The sequence below is a fragment of the Anabrus simplex genome, chromosome 6, assembly GCF_040414725.1.
Source record: "Anabrus simplex isolate iqAnaSimp1 chromosome 6, ASM4041472v1, whole genome shotgun sequence".
NCBI classification, from domain to species: Eukaryota; Metazoa; Arthropoda; class Insecta; order Orthoptera; family Tettigoniidae; genus Anabrus; species Anabrus simplex.
This window is the reverse complement of record NC_090270.1, coordinates 270,209,535-270,235,348: the sequence shown is the minus strand read 5'-3', so window position 1 is coordinate 270,235,348 and position 25,814 is coordinate 270,209,535. Positions and strand designations below refer to the sequence as shown.

Genomic DNA, 25,814 nt, shown 5'->3' with positions numbered 1-25,814 from the left:
TTAGACATCTTCCCAAAAATGTTCAATGATTCTCTAAAGGGTAGGGATGGGAAATAAGAATTTCTCAATGTCTTGCCAACAACACGTCTTGTGAGACTCTCAAGAATATTAAGAATGTTTGTCATAATTCAGTACATCAAGAGTGATAACGCAGGGTGACATCTCAGTCAACTGGATAAGTTGGCAGGCAGTTTGGCCTTTCTTTCACAGTGAATAGCATAGATGTATGTGCAAGCACGAAGAAACTTGCTAGGTGGTCCGATTTACCCCAGTCAATCCACAGGTGGATAGTAGAATATACCAAATCACTTGAGGGTGAACTTCAGTTAAGGGTGGATGGGAAAGATCAGCAAACTTTTGCTTGTAATTTATTGAAGTACCATACTTACTCGCATATTAAACTATTAAACCACCTTTCTTTTTCAGCCAAAAAAAGTAAAAGGGGGTCCCATATACGATAACCTCAAATTTGAGTAGTGAACACATTACTTCTAGACTATAAAGAGCTATAAAACTCCACAATGGAATTATAGCCTGCCTAGCAATTCCGAATGGAAATTCTAAGTTCCCAAGGAGGGAATTACAGTAGATATTTTTCCACCAATAGAGCATGTCAAAAAAACAGATCAGATGTAAGGCTTTTCAGGCGTTTGCTCTATTAACCAGCGTTTCGTCCCCATTACTGTAATGAAAAGCAAGTTTTATAGAAAATTATAAATGAGTTAACGGGGGGCGTTATAAATGTTCACTCTCCTAGGCTTCTCATTAGAGGAGACGAAAGTTATTACCTGGGGACACATGAATATAAATGTAACTGTGTGGCTTGCCCACAAATTGCCACGCAAATAGAATTAATAATCATTCAATGGTTTCCCATTTCTCTATGTAATGTTTGGGCGCCAGCGTTACAGTTTTAAACAAAACTGTAAAGCAAAATTTATATTTACTAGCGTAGAGACTTATACTTAAATCACAGGGATAGGATTTTAAATAATTAACCACTAAGTATCGCTTAAGAAAGCAAATTAATGCAATATAAAATACCAATGAAATTATTATACAAAAAAAAAAAAAAAAAAAAAAAAAAAAAAAAAAAAAAAAAAATTGAGATGAATAGGAAAAGTTCCTTTAAGCTTGGAGGGATGTTAGAATTTACATTAATGAATTTATTGTTGCTTGCTTTAACTAACTGAAGCTCACCAATTGCAGCTTCCGTTGAGGTCATCTGTTTTCCGTGGTTACTCGTTCCCCTCTTCTAGTTGTAGAATTGGCTCCATGGACATCCTTCCTTCCTTCTGTGATGTGGGCTATCTGGACTAGCACTCCCTAATTGCTCAGTCTTTAAATTAGACATTGGCCCTATACTTGTGAAAATTGATCAGCGTTGATCGTAGGAGGAGAAAATTCAGAGATATGAATTTTTCCATGTTAGCAGAAATCTCAATCCAACTTAGCTAATCTACTGATACTATACAGACTTGTACCAAATGCCATGGACTTGAACTAAACATAGTTCTTCGTCCAGAATAATTACTGAATATCTCACCAGCTGTAAGCTTGTTTTGTCTCACGCAGATCCGACAGCATCACAGAAGCTAAGTACTGTGTCGAAGCGACAACACACTGTACGAAAATAACTATGTCTCAAAGCAAGCACTCACTGTCTCAAAATCAATAAAGTAGTTGTAGTGATGTGTGTCTGTCTCAAGGGTTGCTCCACGCTAGACAATATATCACCGGGCTCTCCCCACTCTTGGTAATAGCTCAATACCAAATCATAATATAACGAAGCATCTGATTCGTAGATCGCATTATCATCTCCCTCTCTTCATTCTTGACAAGTCCAGTAGGCATGGCGATGATGTAGTTTGCTGCTTGCTAGCCTTGCACGCGGGTAGCTGTGTAGTGCCTTGCTCATGAGTTTAACCCAGTGACTCATCCAACTTCCCCGCTTCAAGAATAACGTTTCCATGTACACAAGTATGAGATGAAATGAAAACAACTCTGTCTCAACATTGACCATATTTACAATACATAATGAATTCCTATCCTACGTAATATAATAATTTGAATAATAAATGATGTTCTAATATATACAATATGATTCCAAAAGCCTTATTTACAAATGATTGAAGTTAAAATAAATATGTCATATAAATAATTGTCGATGGCGGATAATCTTGATATCACGTAAAAGTATGGCTGGAGAAGCCTGGACGGTTACAACATATGCGATATTATAGTGTAACAGCATTTTTATTATAACTCAGGGCATTTTAGAGTTAGCTTTACCAAACTTTGTATACACATAAATAGGTGTCAGAGGAATGTTTTCCACCAATATGAAAAGATAATATTTAATATTTTTCAACTTCTGACAATTCAAAATTTGAAAATTTTGTCATGATGTAAGGAACATTCACTCAAAAACTGTCTTTGCTATGAAATTGAACTTTTGTATATAGACTGTAAGAAAGAAGTTGAAAAATTCTCTCGAACAGAATTAGTCAGAATGTTTTTTGTTTTTTATAAATTATATTTTCAATTCTAGAAAAAAAAAATATTGACCTCTTTTATAGGTATATATAAATGCATAATTTCTTTCCAAATTTATTTAGGAAAAAACTGTCCAAGGGTATTGTAGACCCAGTTATTTGAAATAACTGTACCAAATTTCAGGAGAATAGCCCTATTAGTTTAGGAGAAAATGTTCCGTATATGTAATTTATGGGAAATGAAGAAAGAAAATTTGAAATGTTATTTACCAGAAACAAACAACTAATGCTGGCCATAACCATATTCCTCTTCTTCTTGTAACTCTTGTAAACCTCTCCTTTTCACCTGTTTCATTTGCCTGGACTCTTTGATGAGCATTTCCCCTGATAGCTCTGAAGCAGCAATGCGTTGGTCGTCTATCTTTCCCAGAATTGTCCGCGTGCAAGCACGAGCATCAAAAGCAAGCCTTCCAAGGACCTTGATTCTTCCGTTATTTCCATCATGGAACACCAAACATGCATCATATGCAGCAATTTTAACAACATCAGAAGCAGCAAATGTTGTTTTTGGACACCTTTTCCATATTAACTGGTTGTAACTCTCATTCGCGTTTTGAGTTTTGCCATGGGTGCATTTTTTAAACAGATCTGGGTGTGCTAGAATCCGGAATGTGGGCTTGATGGCATTCATTACAGCTTCAGGAAGATTGTGTTTATGTTTATATGATCTTCCTTCTGCCTGTGCTTGTTTATATTTGCACCAGGTTATGCTGCAAAAGAGTATGTATTGCAAGTTCATCAGTAGAGAGCTTGTGAAAAAATATTGCCCACACTGCGTTTTGCATGGCTTTGACATCTCCAACATTGTCTCTTATGGCTTTTCCATAGTAAACCTGCATACTGTGTATGTCTTTATCTGTGAGCCTGTGTAAGCCTCGAAGTGGTTTCCCATCTTCAAGCTTTCTGCCTTTCAGTTCACGCTTTAATTTCAGCAGTCTACCACCCATCCGAATGTGCCCTGCACACAAGTTTCTTGATTGGAGCATCTGAACCATAAGGTTCACTTTCAAATACAGATTTGAAAGAAGAGGAATCTCCATCTCCTAAATACCTTGTGTATCTTACATTGTGAAATGTCTGGCTCCGATGAAAAATTAGTTTCATACCAGCAGGTTCCATTCCACCGCTCCTATCTGAATGGTTTCAGGCCCAAAACATTTTATGTTTCTCCAACCACCTTTCTTCTTCCACCTTATCTTCAGATGGTTTCCTCAAGGCACATGCACTGCAGTATTTACTCATTACCTGAAGATGATGAATTTTTCCAGTATCTATGCTTATTACAGAGGTGACACAGTGAAGGGAGGTGTGGTCATGCTTCATCCAAGTACCATCACATGAAATGGCCAGCTCAGTAGCAGGACAATCATTATCTACAAAGTTCCCTGTTCAAGATAACTACTTCTCTAGCAGCATCAGCCATACTCTCTTTACTTTCTATTTCTAGGGCACCAAGAATGCGATTGTTGAGGGTAGTGAAAATGCTTGATGGTGGTGGCATGTTCATCAAACCACAAAACAAATTTGTGCCTCCCTTCCCCACCCCAATGCATCTCATGGCATAGCATAACCTCAAATTTGCTTCAAAAACCTTATTGTGTGAGGCAGTTGTAAAAAATCGTATATCAGTCTGACAGTTCTCACAAAATAGATGTAACTTGCATACTACACCGATATTGTCTTCACTGTCAAAGAGTTTCAGTGATGTTTTTCTACAAACAGCACATGCACAAGAAGAAGATATAACACTGCTCAGAATTCCTAAATCTATAAATCTGTAACCACTAGTTGCTTTACATCCCGTGCTGTCTTCTGAGGATATACGAGATCCAAGTTTCTTCTTTGATGCACTACCATTGATCACAGGTGAATTTTCAGAGTCATCAGTTGGTTCCTGACACACGATGTTTGTATTTTCCTTTCGAATTCGTAAAATGCAGGCCTTCTTCACTTTTCTAAAAACTCGCGGACTAAATCTGGGCATTATAAAAGGCGAAGAAACCCACAAAATTAATAAAACTCACTCACTTACTCTGCTCACTTCAGAAATTGGTTTATAATCTCGCAACAACAACAATTTGCAACTCTGTTTACAGCGGAAGTGGGCTATGCACACGCGGCAATACAGCGGAAGTTGTCACAGCCTTCTTGATCGCACAGTAAGAATTGTCTCAACTTTTGCCCGTCCAAATGGACAAAATATTCCAGTTTATGTCATGATGACTACCAAGGAGGGGGCGTGGCCTTATGCATGTCAAAACAAAATATTACTTTTGACACACTTGTAGGCTGAATATCATCATGAAACTTTGGGATTATATTGTCAACCTATCTAACTAAATAATAACACTGTTTTCAAAAAATAGCATTTTTGACCCAACATTGCATTTGTCCCCCCTTAACATAAATATTATGGTTGAAAGCTCAAAAGACAAATGCTGCAAAGCAAACCTCGGATGAGTAATTGTGCTAGGGAGTCCACACAAAATGAAAAGTTGAGCGAAAAGTACATATCTTGTATCTACAATGACAGGCTTGAAGATCTTGACTTCACAGACGACATTTCCCTTATGGCGCAGCAGTACTGGGACACAGAAGAATAGTGAGCAGGTTGCAGAAGGAAGCCGAATGTGCAGGTCTCATGACCAACACAAACAAGACTAAAGAGATGAGGATTAATTCGGATGTCATGACCACCTTGACAGTAAATGGATAGGAAATTGAGCGAGTTGAGTCCTTCCTCTATCTTGGAAGTATAATTACAATGGATGGGGGAGCAGAAGAAGATGTTCAAAGCCGTATCCGAAAGGCAAGTGGTGCGTTTGTCCAGCTCTATCCCGTGTGGAAGAATAGAAACATCTCCAGGAAGACTAAGCTTCGCCTCTTCAACAGCAATGTAAAGTCGATTCTTCTATACGGTTGTGAAACATGGAAAGTTACAAAACAGATCAACAACCAGCTACAGGTGTTCATTAATAGATGTCTGCGTCGCATAACAAATGTGAGGTGGCCGGACATAATCTCAAATGAAGATCTTTGGACCATGACCTATCAGCAGCCGATTGACATCCAGATCAAGGAGAGGAAATGGCGCTGAATCGGACACACATTAAGGAAGCCGGATGGAGCTGTTGAGAGGGCGGCGCTGGACTGGAACCCTCAAGGCACCAGAAAGAGAGGTCGGCCAAAGAAGACCTGGAAGAGGATGATCGAAAAGGAAATCGCAGAGGTTGACAAGACCTGGAGCAAAGTGAAGAGAATGGCCAGGAACCGTACTGTGTGCAGAAATTTCACCAAGGCCCTATGCTCCAGAGGGAGCAACAGGAAATAAGTCAAGTAAGTGTGTCTACAATAAACTATAATTATTTTATTTATGTATTTTTCCAGGTGGCATGTGACCAAAAATCACACTTTGTGCAGCACAAGGAATCTAGAGGACATATTAGCAACATTGTTATTAAAAAAAGGAGCAATTTTCCATAGCACCAGCCACTAATTTCCAGTTTTTTTTTTTAGCACTTCAACGGTGGATAATGTGACAGTATTAAAGTGAATAATTACCACTGAAATCGGTGTCAACTTGCTTCTTGCCAATGAACAATGTTGTATCCTATTTAAAGTGGAATATCTTGCCATCTTCGTATTGAATTTGATTATATTCTTCTACTCTGTCTGTATGGTGGAGCGCCCTAGTGACTAGTCCTTGAACTCCCGATACTGCCTCAGGCAATCTGCACGCGCGCTGTGGGCAGCCCAGTGAAGCAAATCTCGCTGGCATGGTGACGCTTTCACTCTGAGTCAGGCAGCCATGAAGAGTAGGTGTGTGTCCTTTGAGCGCGATGGTGTGGGTCTGTAGCTTTGGCCCAGGATGAAACTAACTTTCTATGGGCACTGAAGCCCGTTAAGCTGTAATGTTGGCCTTCTTTTATTTCCACTTATTGATACGAGTAATTTATCTACATTCTCTTCATTTAATTGTTCTTCGTGGAAAGCTGTGAGCTGTGTGCCTCATGGTGATGGATCTAAAACTGTAAGTCTTGAAATAATTTGCTATTGGAAGTTATCCCGACCATTGGATTTCACGTCAAAAGAAAAAAGGAAGAGAAAAAGGGTTAGTAATGTGCGTGTAAAACTGAACTGCAACTACGTCGATAATAATAATAATGTCTGATTCGGTCAATGACTGTGCATCCATTACACTACGACAGGTTCGATTGTGGAAGTTACATCTTGACGTGTAAATCATGCACAGTGGACAGTTTTTCAAAATTTAATTTTCGGTTTTATTCTAATTTTTAGCCATGAAACATAATATTCTCTGTTAAATCAAGGTGGTCCATGCAAGGACATCATCTTATCTCGCTTAAGCTTAAGTAATATTTTCCTTCTCGTGGGTTTAGTTCTGGTTTCAATTTTATTCTTTCCTGTTTTGTTGATCTTTGCAATTTTTAATTTTGTGCTGGGTCTGGTTCTATGTGGTTCTGGGCAGATGCGCTGCTTTGTTTTTGGTGTCCCCTAACAAAGGTGGTTGTTGATGTAATTGTTGTTATGATTTGGGTTTGATTGGGCCAGTGTGACTTAATTGTGCTTTCAATAATGTGGATGTTTATTGATTTCCGTGTGCACTAATTGTGATGTATTCTTATTCATTCATTTTCACTGTCTATTATTCTTGGCATTTTAAATTTTGAAGGTGACTTGTTTTCTCATTTACCAGCGAAGATACTATCCTTGCGTCGGCTCCTTGGTGGGGAATGGGTTTTAATTCTGTGTGATTTTAAGGCAACCTGATGGAATTAACACACTGGATCAAACATGTATCAAATTTTATCTAAGAGAATGTTTAATTTAATTAATTTTAAGATAGGTGAGCGGTCACAACTATGACTTTTTTTCTTCTTCTGATGTTTCCAAGTTTTTATGGAAGTCAACATTTCATTTCTTTTTAACCAATTTGAATTGATTCATATGTTACTAGTTTCTTTATAACAATTCAAGCTAAACAACATTTTATTGTTTTTTTAAATAATTTAAGTTTATCTACATTTGTTCTTTCAAATAATTTTAACCTTGAATTAAAGTGTTTTGCTACCTAAAGATTGGTGGTTTTTGTTGCTTTACATCAATTCAGCACTGTCACTGTTTTGTTTTTTTAAATTTCGACTGCAGCCTTTGAGCCCATTGATCGCGCTTCCCAAGGTAAGTGTTTGTTTCTCTCCCATTTGCCTGTTATTGTGGTGTGTTGTAATTGTTTTCCCTTGTATTCTTATGCCTTTCTTTCGTGTTAGATTTAACTCCCTTCGGGGGCTAGCATACTACCAACCTTCTTGCCTGGTGGTCTCCCATTGGGTGGGTAAGGTAAAGGCTCACCTTCCTAGGGGTTATGGGTTTGCCCCGCGGACAGTGCAATAATTTTAATATCTATTTATGTGAAGCGCTGGTTTCAGTAAACATGATATAGATGTTGATTCCCATAGGGAATCTGAAATATTTGTTCCGAATGAGTAAATTTATAATACCAATATAAATGGTCCGTTATTGGACATTATAAATTTTCCAGCTAACTCATTCCTGGTTGCCAGCGTTTCGCCCTCGTGTGCTAGGCTGGGCTCATCAGTTGGTACCTTGCACACCTACCAAGACGCTGGCTAGTGCATACCGTGGAGGCCACTGCGTAGGCTAATTGTAGCCACCGGCAGTGCCAATGCACTATGAGACACTTTGTCCCATTATCAAAAATTGATGCCTGCCTGGCCATCAGATGATATAGATGTTGATTCCCATAGGGAATCTGAAATATTTGTTCCGAATGAGTAAATTTATAATACCAATATAAATGGTCCGTTATTGGACATTATAAATTTTCCAGCTAACTCATTCCTGGTTGCCAGCGTTTCGCCCTCGTGTGCTAGGCTGGGCTCATCAGTTGGTACCTTGCACACCTACCAAGACGCTGGCTAGTGCATACCGTGGAGGCCACTGCGTAGGCTAATTGTAGCCACCGGCAGTGCCAATGCACTATGAGACACTTTGTCCCATTATCAAAAATTGATGCCTGCCTGGCCATCAGATGATATAGATGTTGATTCCCATAGGGAATCTGAAATATTTGTTCCGAATGAGTAAATTTATAATACCAATATAAATGGTCCGTTATTGGACATTATAAATTTTCCAGCTAACTCATTCCTGGTTGCCAGCGTTTCGCCCTCGTGTGCTAGGCTGGGCTCATCAGTTGGTACCTTGCACACCTACCAAGACGCTGGCTAGTGCATACCGTGGAGGCCACTGCGTAGGCTAATTGTAGCCACCGGCAGTGCCAATGCACTATGAGACACTTTGTCCCATTATCAAAAATTGATGCCTGCCTGGCCATCAGATGATATAGATGTTGATTCCCTAGGGACAAAGTGTCTCATAGTGCATTGGCACTGCCGGTGGCTACAATTAGCCTACGCAGTGGCCTCCACGGTATGCACTAGCCAGCGTCTTGGTAGGTGTGCAAGGTACCAACTGATGAGCCCAGCCTAGCACACGAGGGCGAAACGCTGGCAACCAGGAATGAGTTAGCTGGAAAATTTATAATGTCCAATAACGGACCATTTATATTGGTATTATAAATTTACTCATTCGGAACAAATATTTCAGATTCCCTATGGGAATCAACATCTATATCATCTGATGGCCAGGCAGGCATCAATTTTTGATAATGGGACAAAGTGTCTCATAGTGCATTGGCACTGCCGGTGGCTACAATTAGCCTACGCAGTGGCCTCCACGGTATGCACTAGCCAGCGTCTTGGTAGGTGTGCAAGGTACCAACTGATGAGCCCAGCCTAGCACACGAGGGCGAAACGCTGGCAACCAGGAATGAGTTAGCTGGAAAATTTATAATGTCCAATAACGGACCATTTATATTGGTATTCAGTAAACATGCCGTGGAATGCACTACATAATCCTGTGTTGAAGAAATTACTTGAGGACACCAGTTACCGTAAGATACCAGATGAATCCACGTTGAGAAAATGTTATTTGGTAAAACTGTACGAGAAAACTATCGAAGACATAAGAGGTGATATAGGTGATCGTTACATCTGGCATTCGGTGGACGAGACCACAGATAGTTGTGGTCGTTATATCGCAAACGTTGTGCTAGGTAAATTAAATGCCACAGAGCCTGGTAAACCTCGTATTATACTGTGCAAGATGCTGGAAAAAAACCAACCATAGCACCATAACTTGCACCGTCCGAGATGCTCTTCACATTCTTTAGCCAAGAGAAAAACAGAATGACAAGTTTTTACTTCTTTTGAGTGACATTGCAGTATACATCATAAAAGCTGGTTGAAGTATCGAATAGTTTCTACCCTAACATGCCGCATGTAACTTGCATAGCCCACGGCTTACACAGATTGGCTGAAGAGGTTAGAAATAATTTTCCAGAAGTAAACAGTATTATTTCTTCTGTGAAAAAGGTGTTTCTTGAAGCTCCTAGCTGCATTCTCACATTCAAGGAAATGTTGCCCCAAACTCCTCTTCCTCCTGAACCCATCATCATTTGTTGGGGGACATGGCTCAAAGCAGCCGTATACTATGCCAGACATTAAAAATGTTAGAAATTCTTTTGATGTTGATGAGGCACTCTGCATAGCGAAGGCTAAAACAGCTCTCATGAACAAGAACGTTGTTTCACTTGCCTTGATTAGGGCACACTTTGCTGATCTTCCTGCAGCTATTGAGTGTGTTGAGTTGGCATCGCCATTAAAAGATGCAATAGAAGTTGTGGACTCCATTCGAAGAAGGAAATACCAGGACCAGTGGGTGCCACCTATTCACTCAAGCTCACCAAAATTCTACAGCGGAACCCTGGATTTTCAACAATGAAGAATGTGTCTGCAATACTTCAGGGAGAAGAAGTTACTGACGATGTACCATGGGGACTGAGAGCTACTGCTTCAATGAAGTTTGCTCCAATGACTTCTTGTTTATACGAATACGTTGAGAGATAACAGAAAAAGCTTTACTCTGCAAAACCTGGAAATGTATTTAGTTGTACAATGTAACAGCAAGTGAAAACTGTGTTCTGTGCTTCTGAAAAGGTTTGTTTCTTGATGCACTGGAAGTGAAAAAAATTTAACTTACATGAACCATTTATTGTATTTGCAGATAATTATTCTGTTATTTTTAATTTCAGTTGGTTTGTTGTGTATGAAATACTTTCAGCCATTCTGTCCCATATTTAGAGAATCAAAGGATATAAACTTCATGGTTTTGATCCGTACTGTATTGTGATCACAATAATAATTAAACTTACGTCGTAATTGTCCATCTTTTCAATACTATATTATGCAATGTTTAAATTACATTTCCTAGGAACTAGTTTCGGCCTTGGCTGGCCATCATCAGCCTTAATGTAAAACTGTACAAACACATCCAATAACTAAAACAAATAACATTAAAAATTGTTGAAAACATCTGGGATGAACTATCTGCACAATGTGTAAAATATGACAAAATTAAAATCAGGCTATAAAATTCTTAGACAAGTTGCATCATGTTAAAATGTTCCGTTAGTACTTGTTAAAATATCATGAAAATGCTGAAAAGGTCCTATGTTGGACATTGTCAATCGAGGAAGGGCACACGAAGATATGGTTAAATGACTGGCACATTCTTAATTTGAAGCTGGTAGATATTTGCAATTCAATGGTGTGTCCATGAAGTTAACCTGAATAAATGGACAAAATTAATGAACTGAAGGAGAGAGAGTGCTGTGCCATATGATTAGCCACTCAATTTCTTATTAATTTCAAATAATATTTTGTCTCATCAATGATCAATGATCTGCAAATAACCTTACTCCTTGTGGGTGGGGTTAACTTCCAATAAGTAACCAGGGGAACCTGACCCCTACAGAGCGCGTCCCCAGGTGGCGGATAGGGGGCCCCTACAGTATGTAGGGATGGTTGAAATAACCAATACAACCCGCGGACCAACAGGCAGCCCAATTCCTGGGGGTTTTAAAATACTGGGATACCCTCTCTCCAGGGGTCATAAATATGGAGGGCCCTTGCCCTGGGTTAAGGGTGAAGACCTCAACGGCATCTACGGCGGAGAAGATGGACTTCGGTACGGCGGAGATGGCGGAAGAGGCAACCCATCCTTCTGGGGTGTACAGATGGAACCTACTGCCTTGTAGGACGAGGAAGACATCCTCAAAGGCTAAGGGAGTAAACCCTGAAAGAAAATCGTCTTATGCGTTAGGCCTAGCAAGTCAGCAGGAGAGTACTGAGTACAGTTGCTTTCAATAAGAAAAAGAGCCTCGGAAAGAATATTATAGACCGGACTGACACGTCCTCTCAGACAATTGCAAAGTATGATGACCGTAAGGCTGATGATATACAATATTCTGAAAGGAAACCCCAAATAAAAAAGAGACCCAAATACCGAATTGGAACTATGAACATTCTATCATTAACTGGAAAGTTAGAAGAACTAGACATGATGGATAGAAGAAAAATATCAATATTGGGATTAAGTGAGACCAAATGGAAAGGGATTGGAAGTAAGACACTTCGTGGAGGTTATAAATTATACTGGAGTGGACAGGAGAAGGTAGCGAAAAATGGTGTTGGATTCTTAATTAACGAAAGGACTGATGCTACAGCTGAAGTTATCTGCAAAAGTGATAGAATCATTAAAATGTTCATGAAACTTGAGAACACTAAGTACACCATCATACAAGTGTATGCCCCACAGACAGGCTGCAGTGAGGAAGACAAAGAGAAATTTCGGCAAGACCTGGAAGATACAGTTAATGAGGAAAATGTTATTATTATTGGAGATCTAAATGCGCAAGTTGGGGTAGACAGACTTGGGTACGAGAACATCATTGGTCCACATGGATTTGGACAAAGGAACCCAGAAGGAGAACAACTATTAGATCTGTGCAGAAGAAATGATCTTATAATCAAAAATACATTCTTCAAAAAAAGAGACAGTCACAGAATAACAAGGTACAGTTGGGATGGCCAGTATAGAACATTGATTGACTACGTAATCACAAATAAAGATGGTGGCAGGTACATCACAGATGTAAAGGTCATCCCTAGTGAAAGCATGGACAGTGACCACAGATTGCTGGTAGTAGACTTCAAACATAAGGCAAATGAAACGCAGAAACTTATTACGAAAAAACCAAGGGTTAAAACTTGGAAGTTGCAAGAAGTCCATATAAAGGAAGAATACAAACTAGGATTCAACAGAGTTTGCCGAAGTGTGAAGTAACCAGCGTTAATGAAGAATGGAAGGCCTTCAAAGACACCTTTGTGGGAGAAGCCAAAAACCTATGTGGAGTTACAAGTTCTATCAAAAGAAAAAAGGAGACACCATGGTGGAATGATAGAGTGAAAACAGCGGTGAAAGAAAGAAACCAAATAAAGAAGGCACTGGACAAGGAAAAACAAAAACAGGGACAAGAACGAAATGAACAAGAAATACAAAGACTTCAAGGAGTATACAGGAACAAGAAACTTGCTGTAAAGAACATTGTAAGGGAAGAAAAAGAGAAGAAATGGAATGAGTTTGCAGACAAACTGGAAGAGGACAGTAGAGGAAATATGAAATTGCTATACAGAGTAGTGAAAAACAAGCGAAGGGATCAAGAGACCATAAAAGCAACAGAACGTGATGATGGAACTCTGGCACAAGAAGAGGGAGAAATTAAACAAGAACTCAAGATCTATTTCGAAAAGCTGCTGAATGGAGATACAGAAAACGCAACAATGGATAGAGGAGAGCCAAGTCGAGGAACCACAACTGAACCACCAATTATATGGCTTGAGGTTGAAAATGCGCTCAAGAGCATGAAGAAAGGAAAGGCAGTGGGCATAGACGAACTAAGTGCAGATATGCTGAAAGCAGCAGGAATTCCAGGAATCCAGTGGCTCTACAGACTGCTCAACAAGATATGGGAGGAAAATACTATTCCTGAGGACTGGAAGAAAGGGCATCATTGTACCTCTGTTCAAGAAAGGAAGCCGACGAAAATGTACTAATTACCGTGGTATCACACTACTGTCTCATGTCCTGAAAATATTGGAAAAAATAATAGAGACCAGAATCAGAGATATTGTTGAACCAATTTTGGAAGAGCAGTATGGTTTCAGACCAGGAAGGTCAACTACAGACCTTATATTTGCAATTAGGATGCTAATGGAAAAATACTGGGAGAAGAACAAACCTTTATTTTTAATATTTTTGGACATTGAGAAAGCATACGATAGTGTACCAAGGGAAAGAATTTGGCAATGCATGAAAGAACTTCAAGTGCGAGACAGCCTCATAGACAAAGTGAAAATGTTGTACAGTGGGAACAGAAGCTGTATTCAAGTAGGATGTGGTTTGTCGGACTGGTTTGAAACAAAGAGAGGAGTGCAGCAGGGCAGCTCATTGTCACCACTTCTATTTATTATTGTAATGGATGTAGTAATGAAATCTATTAAAAGGAAAGAACATGGAGATATCAAAGCCTTCATATTTGCAGATGATGTTGCGATCTGGAGTGACTCAGAAGAGGAATTGGGAGAGAGAATACAAAGCTGGAATGAGGAGTTTAAGAAATATGGTTTAAACATCAGCAAGACCAAGACGGTGGTGATGAAAGTGTATGGGGAAGGAGCAGAACCAATAGTCATGTTAAATGAAGCTCAACTGGACAGCGTTCCAGTTTTCAAATACTCGGGTAGAGTTATATCAAATGACAACCTAGCAAAACATGAGGTGAACAATCGAATCAATAAGGCAACACAATTTTACCACCAGGGGCCTATTCCACGAACGAACTTTGCAACTTTTCACTTTTCACTTTGCACTTTTCAGTTCAGATTTTGTTCCACCATCACTTTTCAGATTTAGCTTGCAAAGTGAAAAGTGAAAAGTTAGGAATCTTTTCACTTTACAAGTCTGTTATGTTCCACCATTGGTACAGAAATGCAAAGTGCAAAGAAATAAAGTGAAAAGTTTTCATAAATCTTGCAAAGAGATGATTCCCTTTTCATATGTTAATTAACAAGTATCTACATTAGTTTCTCGGCGGAGAATTTGGTTTAGTGATATAAACACGTTACGACGCGAGCTTTTGTTAGCATCAAGTGAGGAACAGTGATGAAGAATCCAATAATAGAACGTACAAAAAAAATGATTAATTTTCATAACCTCACTTCGACGTAATAACGCGAGTGATTTCGTATTACCCCAACACAGGCTAACTATATTATTGAAATGATCGGGCATTTATTGAAACATGCATCAAAAAGAAGTCGATTCCTTTCCGAAAAAGAACAAATTCGTATATGCTTACATTGGTTAGTAAATGATGCCCAGCTGCACGGTGTAGCAGCAATGCATGGGACATCAAAATCAATTATTTGCGAACTGTTACCAAAGTCGGAGATGTTATAGTAAATGTAATATTTCCTAACAGTACGTTGGCCTGATAATCCACATAATATAGCGACGGGATTTCTAATGAAGGGTGAATTTCCTTCTGTGTGTGGATGTGTTGACGGTACTCTCGTTGACATTGATGTGTGTCATCATTTGAGAGGTTATGTTTAAAGTTGTCAAAAAAGTATGTCACGTTTCTCCTTGACAACTTCCAGCACAGCCAGCTTCTTGTAATAACCTTTCTTTCCCATGATAAAAACTTTAATGGTACGACAATTATACCGCCAAGTTCGCCGCGAAAAGTAAAGCATTAAAATCAGAGTATTAGGCCTATAAAGTTTGCTCATGGAAGAAACTCGATCGGATCACTCATTCGCAAAGACTTTTCACTTTGCGAAGAAATTTAAAAGTACAACCTAGTTCATGGTGGAACAGAAAGACTTTGCACTTTGCAAGAATTGAAAAGTGAAAAGTGCAAAGTTGAAAAGTTGCAAAGTTCGTTTGTGGAACAGGCCCCAGGTAAGACACCTGCTGTGGGATGAGCAAATACCCATGAAAACAAAAATGACATTGTACAAGTCCTATTATCAGATCAAAAATTAGATGGATGGCTTTTCCGGCGTTTGCTCTATTAACCAGCGTTTCGTCTTAGGTCTGACACTAGACTCTTCAGAGTGGGATGTGTCAGACCCTACCCACTGACGCTGGGGTGTATGCAGGTGAACTTATCAGAAGCTTATTTGTGAAGCACAGTCTGATAACTGCATACGGGAGATAAAACTCCACAATGGAAATAATGCCCGCCTAGCAATTCCAAATGGAAATTCTAAGTTCCCATGAAGGGAATTAGATTCTTTTCCACCAATAGAGCATATCAAAAATCAGATCAAAAATTAGATGGATGGCTTTTCCGGCGTTTGCTCTATTAACCAGCGTTTCGTCTTAGGTCTGACACTAGACTCTTCAGAGTGGGATGTGTCAGACCCTACCCACTGACGCTGGGGTGTATGCAGGTGAACTTATCAGAAGCTTATTTGTGAAGCACAGTCTGATAACTGCATACGGGAGATAAAACTCCACAATGGAAATAATGCCCGCCTAGCAATTCCAAATGGAAATTCTAAGTTCCCATGAAGGGAATTAGATTCTTTTCCACCAATAGAGCATATCAAAAATCAGATCAAAAATTAGATGGATGGCTTTTCCGGCGTTTGCTCTATTAACCAGCGTTTCGTCTTAGGTCTGACACTAGACTCTTCAGAGTGGGATGTGTCAGACCCTACCCACTGACGCTGGGGTGTATGCAGGTGAACTTATCAGAAGCTTATTTGTGAAGCACAGTCTGATAACTGCATACGGGAGATAAAACTCCACAATGGAAATAATGCCCGCCTAGCAATTCCAAATGGAAATTCTAAGTTCCCATGAAGGGAATTAGATTCTTTTCCACCAATAGAGCATATCAAAAATCAGATCAAAAATTAGATGGATGGCTTTTCCGGCGTTTGCTCTATTAACCAGCGTTTCGTCTTAGGTCTGACACTAGACTCTTCAGAGTGGGATGTGTCAGACCCTACCCACTGACGCTGGGGTGTATGCAGGTGAACTTATCAGAAGCTTATTTGTGAAGCACAGTCTGATAACTGCATACGGGAGATAAAACTCCACAATGGAAATAATGCCCGCCTAGCAATTCCAAATGGAAATTCTAAGTTCCCATGAAGGGAATTAGATTCTTTTCCACCAATAGAGCATATCAAAAATCAGATCAAAAATTAGATGGATGGCTTTTCCGGCGTTTGCTCTATTAACCAGCGTTTCGTCTTAGGTCTGACACTAGACTCTTCAGAGTGGGATGTGTCAGACCCTACCCACTGACGCTGGGGTGTATGCAGGTGAACTTAAAGTCAGTGGGTAGGGTCTGACACATCCCACTCTGAAGAGTCTAGTGTCAGACCTAAGACGAAACGCTGGTTAATAGAGCAAACGCCGGAAAAGCCATCCATCTAATTTTTGATCTGATTTTTGATATGCTCTATTGGTGGAAAAGAATCTAATTCCCTTCATGGGAACTTAGAATTTCCATTTGGAATTGCTAGGCGGGCATTATTTCCATTGTGGAGTTTTATCTCCCGTATGCAGTTATCAGACTGTGCTTCACAAATAAGCTTCTGATAAGTTCACCTGCATACACCCCAGCGTCAGTGGGTAGGGTCTGACACATCCCACTCTGAAGAGTCTAGTGTCAGACCTAAGACGAAACGCTGGTTAATAGAGCAAACGCCGGAAAAGCCATCCATCTAATTTTTGATCTGATTTTTGATATGCTCTATTGGTGGAAAAGAATCTAATTCCCTTCATGGGAACTTAGAATTTCCATTTGGAATTGCTAGGCGGGCATTATTTCCATTGTGGAGTTTTATCTCCCGTATGCAGTTATCAGACTGTGCTTCACAAATAAGCTTCTGATAAGTTCACCTGCATACACCCCAGCGTCAGTGGGTAGGGTCTGACACATCCCACTCTGAAGAGTCTAGTGTCAGACCTAAGACGAAACGCTGGTTAATAGAGCAAACGCCGGAAAAGCCATCCATCTAATTTTTGATCTGATTTTTGATATGCTCTATTGGTGGAAAAGAATCTAATTCCCTTCATGGGAACTTAGAATTTCCATTTGGAATTGCTAGGCGGGCATTATTTCCATTGTGGAGTTTTATCTCCCGTATGCAGTTATCAGACTGTGCTTCACAAATAAGCTTCTGATAAGTTCACCTGCATACACCCCAGCGTCAGTGGGTAGGGTCTGACACATCCCACTCTGAAGAGTCTAGTGTCAGACCTAAGACGAAACGCTGGTTAATAGAGCAAACGCCGGAAAAGCCATCCATCTAATTTTTGATCTGATTTTTGATATGCTCTATTGGTGGAAAAGAATCTAATTCCCTTCATGGGAACTTAGAATTTCCATTTGGAATTGCTAGGCGGGCATTATTTCCATTGTGGAGTTTTATCTCCCGTATGCAGTTATCAGACTGTGCTTCACAAATAAGCTTCTGATAAGTTCACCTGCATACACCCCAGCGTCAGTGGGTAGGGTCTGACACATCCCACTCTGAAGAGTCTAGTGTCAGACCTAAGACGAAACGCTGGTTAATAGAGCAAACGCCGGAAAAGCCATCCATCTAATTTTTGATCTGATTTTTGATATGCTCTATTGGTGGAAAAGAATCTAATTCCCTTCATGGGAACTTAGAATTTCCATTTCAAGTCCTATTATACACCAATTCTTACATACAGTCTCGAAACCACAACACTGACCAGTAGAGATAATTCCAAACTTCAGGCAGCTGAAATGAAATTCCTACGCACTATGATCCAGTATTCAGTATTCGGGAGATAGTAGGTTCGAACCCCACTGTCGGCAGCCCTGAAAATGGTTTTCCGTGGTTTCCCATTTTCACACCAGGCAAATGCTGGGGCTGTACCTTAATTAAGGCCACAGCCGCTTCCTTCCCACTCCTAGCCCTTCCCTGTCCCATCGTCGCCATAAGACCTATCTGTGTCGGTGTGACGTAAAGCAATAAGAAAAAAAAAAAATCCAGAAAACCAGGAAAGACAAGATTAGGAATGAGAAAATTAGAGAAGAAGTAGGAATAGATGATTCTCTCCTCAATAAGATTCAGATATCAAGACTGAAGTGGTTTGGTCACATGAAGAGGATGCCAGTAAACAGAACTGCAAGGAAGGAATATGACAGAAAGGTAGAAGGAAGACGACCCGTGGTAAGGCCACGAAGGAAATGGATAGATTTAGTTAAGAGCGATGTACTGCTGAGAGGTCATGATTGGGACAAGTTGGTGGAGGAAGAATGGTACAAGGACAGGATGAGATGGAGGAGGCTCATATACCACACCCGGGAAACTGGACATGGTTTTGGATGATGATGATGATGATGAATGATCAAAATGGTTCTGACCATGGTCAGGGTTTACAATTCCAGATGTGATCTTGAAATTTACTTGAATGTGTTTAGCTGGTCACCTATCTTTACTCTTATTTATTTTTCTGGAAATGTATGGTTATACTACCACTATCATTTCTTAGGTCAAAAACAATTTATTTACGAAACTCAACCTGGAATAAATGACATTACATGATTGCACAAACAATGAATATGCAGAATTACCAATGTCCATGTGTCTATTCACTTGTACACTTTTTTAGCATGGTACTTTTCAAAGCAATCTCCTGGACGAAGGCCTGGTACAGCACAGTTTTTCATATTATTTTTATGGTGTGAGTGGATGAAATATGGCTTTCCGTTAAGTCACTCTCCATCATTACTGGAGATGTTCTCTCTTTCTGAAATTGATGTTGCGAACATCTCCAATTAACTCTACTGCCAGCTGTTTTCTAAATGTTCTCTGTCTCAAGGGCTTCTTCTGTTCCTTCTGTCTCTGCATATTGAACAGCAGAAAGCTATTGACAATTGCAACATTGAAGAGCCAGAAAAAGAGCTTGCGCTTCACAGATCTTCTCTCAAAATTGTAGGAAGATGTATAGCGATCCGAAGTATACACACCTCCCCCCATGTGCGCCATGTAGTCTCAGATGACAGTGGGCTTGAGGATGAGATCAAAACTTTTCTTACTATTCTCTTGTCATGCCATGCCAGTACCATTACCTTGCCTTCCTTTCTATAAGCAATGACTGGACGCTTCTTCAAATTTTTTAGTTTCTTTCCTTTCAGTTCAGCAGGTAGACCTTTTCCGTTCATCAGTACTGTTCCTGTTAAATGGAAACCATTATTGTACAGTTACTCTGCTAAATCCTTACTTATGTAAAATCTGTCAGTAAAGATATGAAATCCATGAGTCCAAGTCAAATCCTGAGTGAGTTGTTGGCAAAACTGCATCACAATTCTTGTTGTAAAAGGCTTGCCAGGAAGAATCAAATAGTTTGTAGTTGTAGAACCACAGTATGGGATGAATTAACACAGATAACTTGTAGGAGGATCTGCAGCAACATACAGTAGAACCTCGATAATTCGAAATCGGTTAATTCAAAATCCCGCCTAATTCGAAGAAGCTCTCGTTCCCGGAAACATGAGATACAGTTTTGCATGTTATTTCAATTGTTTAATTCGAAATACGGATAATTCGTAATTCGAAGTACAATGTCGGCCCCATTACCGAAATTCAGACTTTTAATTCGAAACTGCCTTTACACTTTAAAACAATTGTATGTTACAGAGTAATTTCAACTCGAAATATATCCGCCCCGCGTCATAATAGAACGCGCGTTCCGGAAAATGGAGGAGTTGCTTTCCGCACTTACACTCACTTCAGTGGGTCTACAGTGCGCTTCATGATTGCTAAGTTGAATGAAATCGGAACTCTTGTGTGTTCAACCTTTTAAGGAACGCCGTAATATCACGCAACATGCAGTGTGCGAGAAAAACAGAATCCGCGAACACTGGCGATGCCGACAGTTGACGAAAAAACGTGGCAAATATAATAAATTCGTAGGCACCGAACAATACTGACATTGTCGGTGAAACTGCATTGCTTTATTTTAATGCGAGCCCAAACGGTCTTATTGTTTTAAAGGAGAAATTGCCAGCCGGGAAATCGTACAGTGTGAGGGATGGGGGTCATAGTAGTACGATGCAATGCACATGGAAGTGAAATACTTTATTCCCTCGTCATAGGAAACTTCGATAAGCCACAATGTTTTAAGAGTGCCGGACACTTTCCATGCCAGTACAAAGCATCTATAATAAAAATGCAAACAGTAAAGAAATCCAAAAAAATAATGCATTTGCACAGGGGAACCGGCATAATTTATTCTCGTCTTTGAATTGTGCGATTTTTTTGCTTTCGTTGCGTGAGGTTATGTTTGTCAGTGATTTATCCAAGTGCATTATTTGAACATTGTAAATGCACCTTGTTGGATACATTTCGGAAATATTTTTTTCCATGGCATTTGAAAGGTTTAAACTGTGAATCGAGGTGAATGCACATATTAATGGGTCTTAGAATACTTCGTGACGCGGCAAGTGTTTACATTTCTGAAGTACGAGAGAAGTGCCATGGCGGGAAATCGTACAAGGATAGAGTCATAGGAAAGTTCGATTTTAAGGGCATCGGGTACTTTCTGTGTAAATACAAGGCATCTAAAATGCATACAGTATAGTAATCCAATTAATAAAGCACTTACACATGGGAGCGAGCATAAATTTCTCCTCGTCTTTGAATCGTTGCTTTTTTTTTTTTCTTTCTTTCTTTCGTTGCGTGAGGTTATTTTTACCAGTGAAATATTGGAGTGTATTATTTGAATACTGTAAATGCACCTTCTTGGATACATTTTGGAAATAGTTCTTTTTTCATGACATTTGAAAGGTATAAACTGTGAATCAAGGTTAAATGCATGCAGTAACAGGCCTTAGAATATTTTGTAACACGGCAAGGGTTGGTACTTCTGAATTGCGAATTGGCGGTTAATTCGAAATCACGTAATTCGAAGTCCGATTTTTTAGTCCCAACGACTTCGAATTAACGAGGTTTTACTGTATATGCGAAGCCTCCACTTATTTGGCTTTTGAGGATTGTAGCATTTGAATATGACTCTACCCTTAAAACTAACTGTATTTTCATCAATTGATATCTTCCTGTTAGGAATACACTCTGGAAACTTGCTTTCCAAGTATAGAACTAGGTTGTAGATTTTTAACACCTCTTGTTCTAGTGGGGTCTGCACTGGGGGGGGTTTGACGTGGAACATCCAAAAAGTTGAAAAAAATAGTACATTGCTGAATAAATACATCTTTGAAAAACTGATTTTTCAGGCCAATCCTCAGAAAAATAGTCCTGCATTCTGGATTTTCAGTTCCCTGCAATATTCATAATTACACCCAGAAATGCTTTAAGTTCATCCATACTTACATCCTTCTAAGTGGTCCATAAACTTCTCTTCTGTAGTGGCGTGTTCTGCTGGATTTTTTGTTTAGTGCATCAGTTTGTCTCATCCAAATATCTCTTTCATTATATAGTCTGCGAAAAATAGCATGAAAAAATCAATCGGTATTGAAAGAGGCTTATCAGGTGGTCGTTGGAAACCTGTAGTCAAATTATGCAAGAACTTCATAAACTCGTTGTGTGTAGACTTGTAGGTTAACCAGTCAGAGTTGCCGCCTTCTTCTGATGAACTGGAGCCTTCTTCAACTTCAGATTCATTGGGTACTTCTGAAGCACTATAAATCAAATTCAGGAACACAATCATCTTCACTAGTTAAAATCAATTATAATCACACTAATATCAGAACTGCTTAGACTACTTGAGTTTTGCGAGGCCATTTTGCACCTTTGCAATGTAAACACAGCGCTTGATATACGTTCCGCAGAATGCCTGCCTAAACTTGCTGAGAATATATTTAATTGGCCATGGATTCTCTAAAGTCTAGGTATTGCCGAGAATCGCAAAGTACTTAAATTCTTCCATTACATCACATTATTCTTGGAGAAACATAATGTCAGAACTCTTCCGACATAGAAGTTCAACAGAAAATCACGATGTCAAAACATTTCTGACATACGCACTTTCAGGGTTAACCTCTTCAGTGGCACGCCCGGGAAATTCTCGGGTGGCGCACGCCTGCCCATAACGTCACCGCCCGAGAAATTCTCGTTTACCTGCAGTGTTCATTTCGCGATCGCCCAATAATTTCTCGGGTATTCTAATCGCTTTGGAAAATGTTTTCAAGCATTCTCAACAGATGGTGGGTGGATTTCCAGCTGTATTCACGAAGCGTCTGGCCTAAAATATGCCATATCTTCTCTACTTTACATATACAACCTCTGGCCAGATGACGAGGTAAACAGAAATGGCGAGCGCGAAACGGAAGAGAAGTTTGTCTAAAGACAAAATAAGGAACTACATCAAAGATGAATCTCTAAGTGACATTAGTATTTCTGATAGTTGCTATAATGGTACTATTGATTCTTCAGATGATGACCTCAGTAATTGTAGTGAAAGTGAAGAAGATATTACGTCAGAAGCTAAGGTGATGGTAGATGTTGAATATACATTCGTTTGGAAAAAGTGTAAGCATGGGGATAGTGTGCGACCTAATATTATTCCATTTACGGCCAATCCTGGTGTGAGGATTACCAGAGGTGAGTGTGGTTGACTGTTTTGAACTGATTCTAACAGATGAAGTTGTAAATTTGACAGTGCCCGAAAAAATTTGTTGGCCCTATTCTAAAAGTGCATTGAAAAACTTGTAAATAAATCTCCTCATGGAAAGGCACAGTTTTGGAAAAAACAATTAATTAATTAATTGCATTAGTGTTGCTGATGGGAATAATACAAAAGCCTGAAATAAAAATGTATTGCTCACAGGACAGTATAGGTCCTACTCAAAACACCAATGTTTGATGATGATTTATGAAACTATATCACAGGCCTACTGTAAAAAAAGTGTAAATAGAGTGTAAAGTAAGATTTTATTAACCTTGAATAATATATGAATGTGTTCCCTTAATAATTGTTACTCATTCCTTGCTTCCTAAAAATAAATAATTTCCTCCGAAAAACCTCACTTTTCTGGCACAGAGGTCTCCCAAAACCCGCCACCGAAGGGGTTAATGAAGTATGATTTGGTGAATGATGAATTTGTGGAACTTTGCAACAAAAACAATATGTCATATCTCATGAAGGAAGGGTAGCTAGGTCGAAAAGAATGAAGAGATTTTGAGAGAGGAGGAAGATTATGAAAGCTAAATTCCCACATAATTCTTTGAAGACTTAGATGAGTATGGTGTGATTTAAGTGTTCCAATGTGGGAACGAATGAATGACTGAATGAATGAATGAATGAATGAATACATAACTAAATAAATAAATAAATGAATATATTGTCTGTTTTTTAAGTGTTTCATTTTCTTTCATTTATTGTTGCAAATAAGCAGTTATGCTAATATTAACAAAGCAAGTGCTGTAGATGCCGTAGGAAGAATTTAAAATAAATAAACATAATTCAAAGGAATAACATCACTCAATGTACGGCAAGATGTTGCACATGTGTTACAAAGGATGAACTCAGAATGTGTAACTGAGTTCCATGCTTCAAGAGAAAAATATATACAACAAATTGCAACTCATGGACACACACAGAGAGCACAGCATTATTCGCTTTGACTCGAGGGGGATTATGAGATTCTCAAGATTTTGGCTAACAACCTCAAAAAACTCAAGCAAGGAGAATTCCCATCTGTACTGAAAGGTATGAGCCAACCACGAAGAGAGCAAAAACTGAATAAATTTTCCCCATTATTACACTCAATTAAAAAGTATTTTTGTACCTGTTTCCTTAGTCACATCAACCACTTTAGGATTGGTAATGCCAAGCATGTTGATGAGACTCTGGAGTTTCTGTCCTGGGGTGATTCTCTTGGTCTTGCGCTTCCCTATGTGACGTGGTGGCTCATGGACAAGAGTGAGGGTTGCAGAGAAAACGAAGTTCTGTCGAAGTTTCTTCTTCTCCTCATCTATGTTGATCCTCTCCAGCAGCGTCTGTAGCTCCTGAAAATGACCGCGCTCCACCATTCGGTCCGTCTCGTCGACAGCTAGCAACCTGGTGAAACAACAATGCAGGTAATATGTTAGGTGTCAGCACTATTGACACAGAGATGTCAGAATTTGTTCAGGGCAAGTTTCCTAACACACAAACATACAGTGTTCCAGTTCTCATGATCATCTGTGGCGATATAGATTTCTGCAGATAATTAAAAATGAACTGCTTTTTATTATCACTTTGCCAAGTAAAAGATTCTCATAAAGATGATGTGCTATATAAAGAGGTGCAAATGCAATCAGATACTTCTGTTTTTTACATTGTGAATAACTCCTGAGGAATACACTTTTTAAAATATGAACTATAGTATTTTACAAAATACAGTGAAAGCATTTGACCTATGAATTAGCAGTGTGAATTTTTTCTTATCAGTGAGTGGAATGTTCCGGCAGAGTCCAAAAGTGGTGATGCAACCATATAACAGTATTGTCAACTATTTTTAAGAAGTCTGTTACTTAACAACATGACTTTCAACTTTAAACAATTTAGGGGCCCTTCACGCAGACCCGTCAAGAGATCCTACTTACGAAAGATACCACAGAATTTTCTTTTTTCTTCCTCTTTTTTTTTTGAGAATTTTCCAAATAATGGACAAGTGATGTTGAATTTTTCTTCATCGAGAACTCTGCACATTATTTGCTTTCTAAGGCTGAACAATTCCCGTAGCCTAAAATTTATTAGAAAGAGCATAGATTGTTGTATGACCTACAACTTTTACACCCAAGAATCTCCTTGAAATTGTATTTAGACTTGATGAGCTGATCTCCTTTCCCCTAATCGAGTTCCTGCCGGGTTGGGGCATTTATGGCATTTCTCCACCTTCCTCTCTCCTTCCATTATTTTGTCCCAGTCCAGGTTTCTTCCTCTCTCCTTCCATCATTTTGTCCCAATCCATGTTTCTTCTACTTGCACTCCTCTTTATCAAATTGATTCACCTTGTTCTAGGTCTTCCTATTGCTCTCTTTTCCTCAAACTTCATCTCCATCATCTGTTTTGGTATTCTCTTCTCCTCTTCTTTACATCTCCAAACCATCTTAGTTTAATCCTATCAATTCTTTCATTTAGGTTTTCCATTTCGACCTGCTTTCTCACATCTTCATTTCTCATCTGTCTTTCCTTGTGAAATATGCCACAGGGATTTTCATTTTTTCCTAGTTTTCTTTTCTTTTTCTTGTTGAG

General features: G+C 39.3%; 1 protein-coding gene across 1 annotated transcript in view; it reads right to left on the bottom strand.

Annotated features, from left to right (window-relative positions):
* The window catches only part of LOC136876442 (ATP-dependent RNA helicase DDX24), a 154,778-nt gene that overhangs the window by 47,330 nt on the left and 81,634 nt on the right, over positions 1-25,814 (bottom strand). Inside the window, exon 6 of the mRNA XM_067150418.2 lies at positions 24,364-24,635. Within this exon, the coding sequence (XP_067006519.2) occupies positions 24,364-24,635 (272 nt within the window). The remainder of the gene's footprint in view (positions 1-24,363; positions 24,636-25,814) is intronic.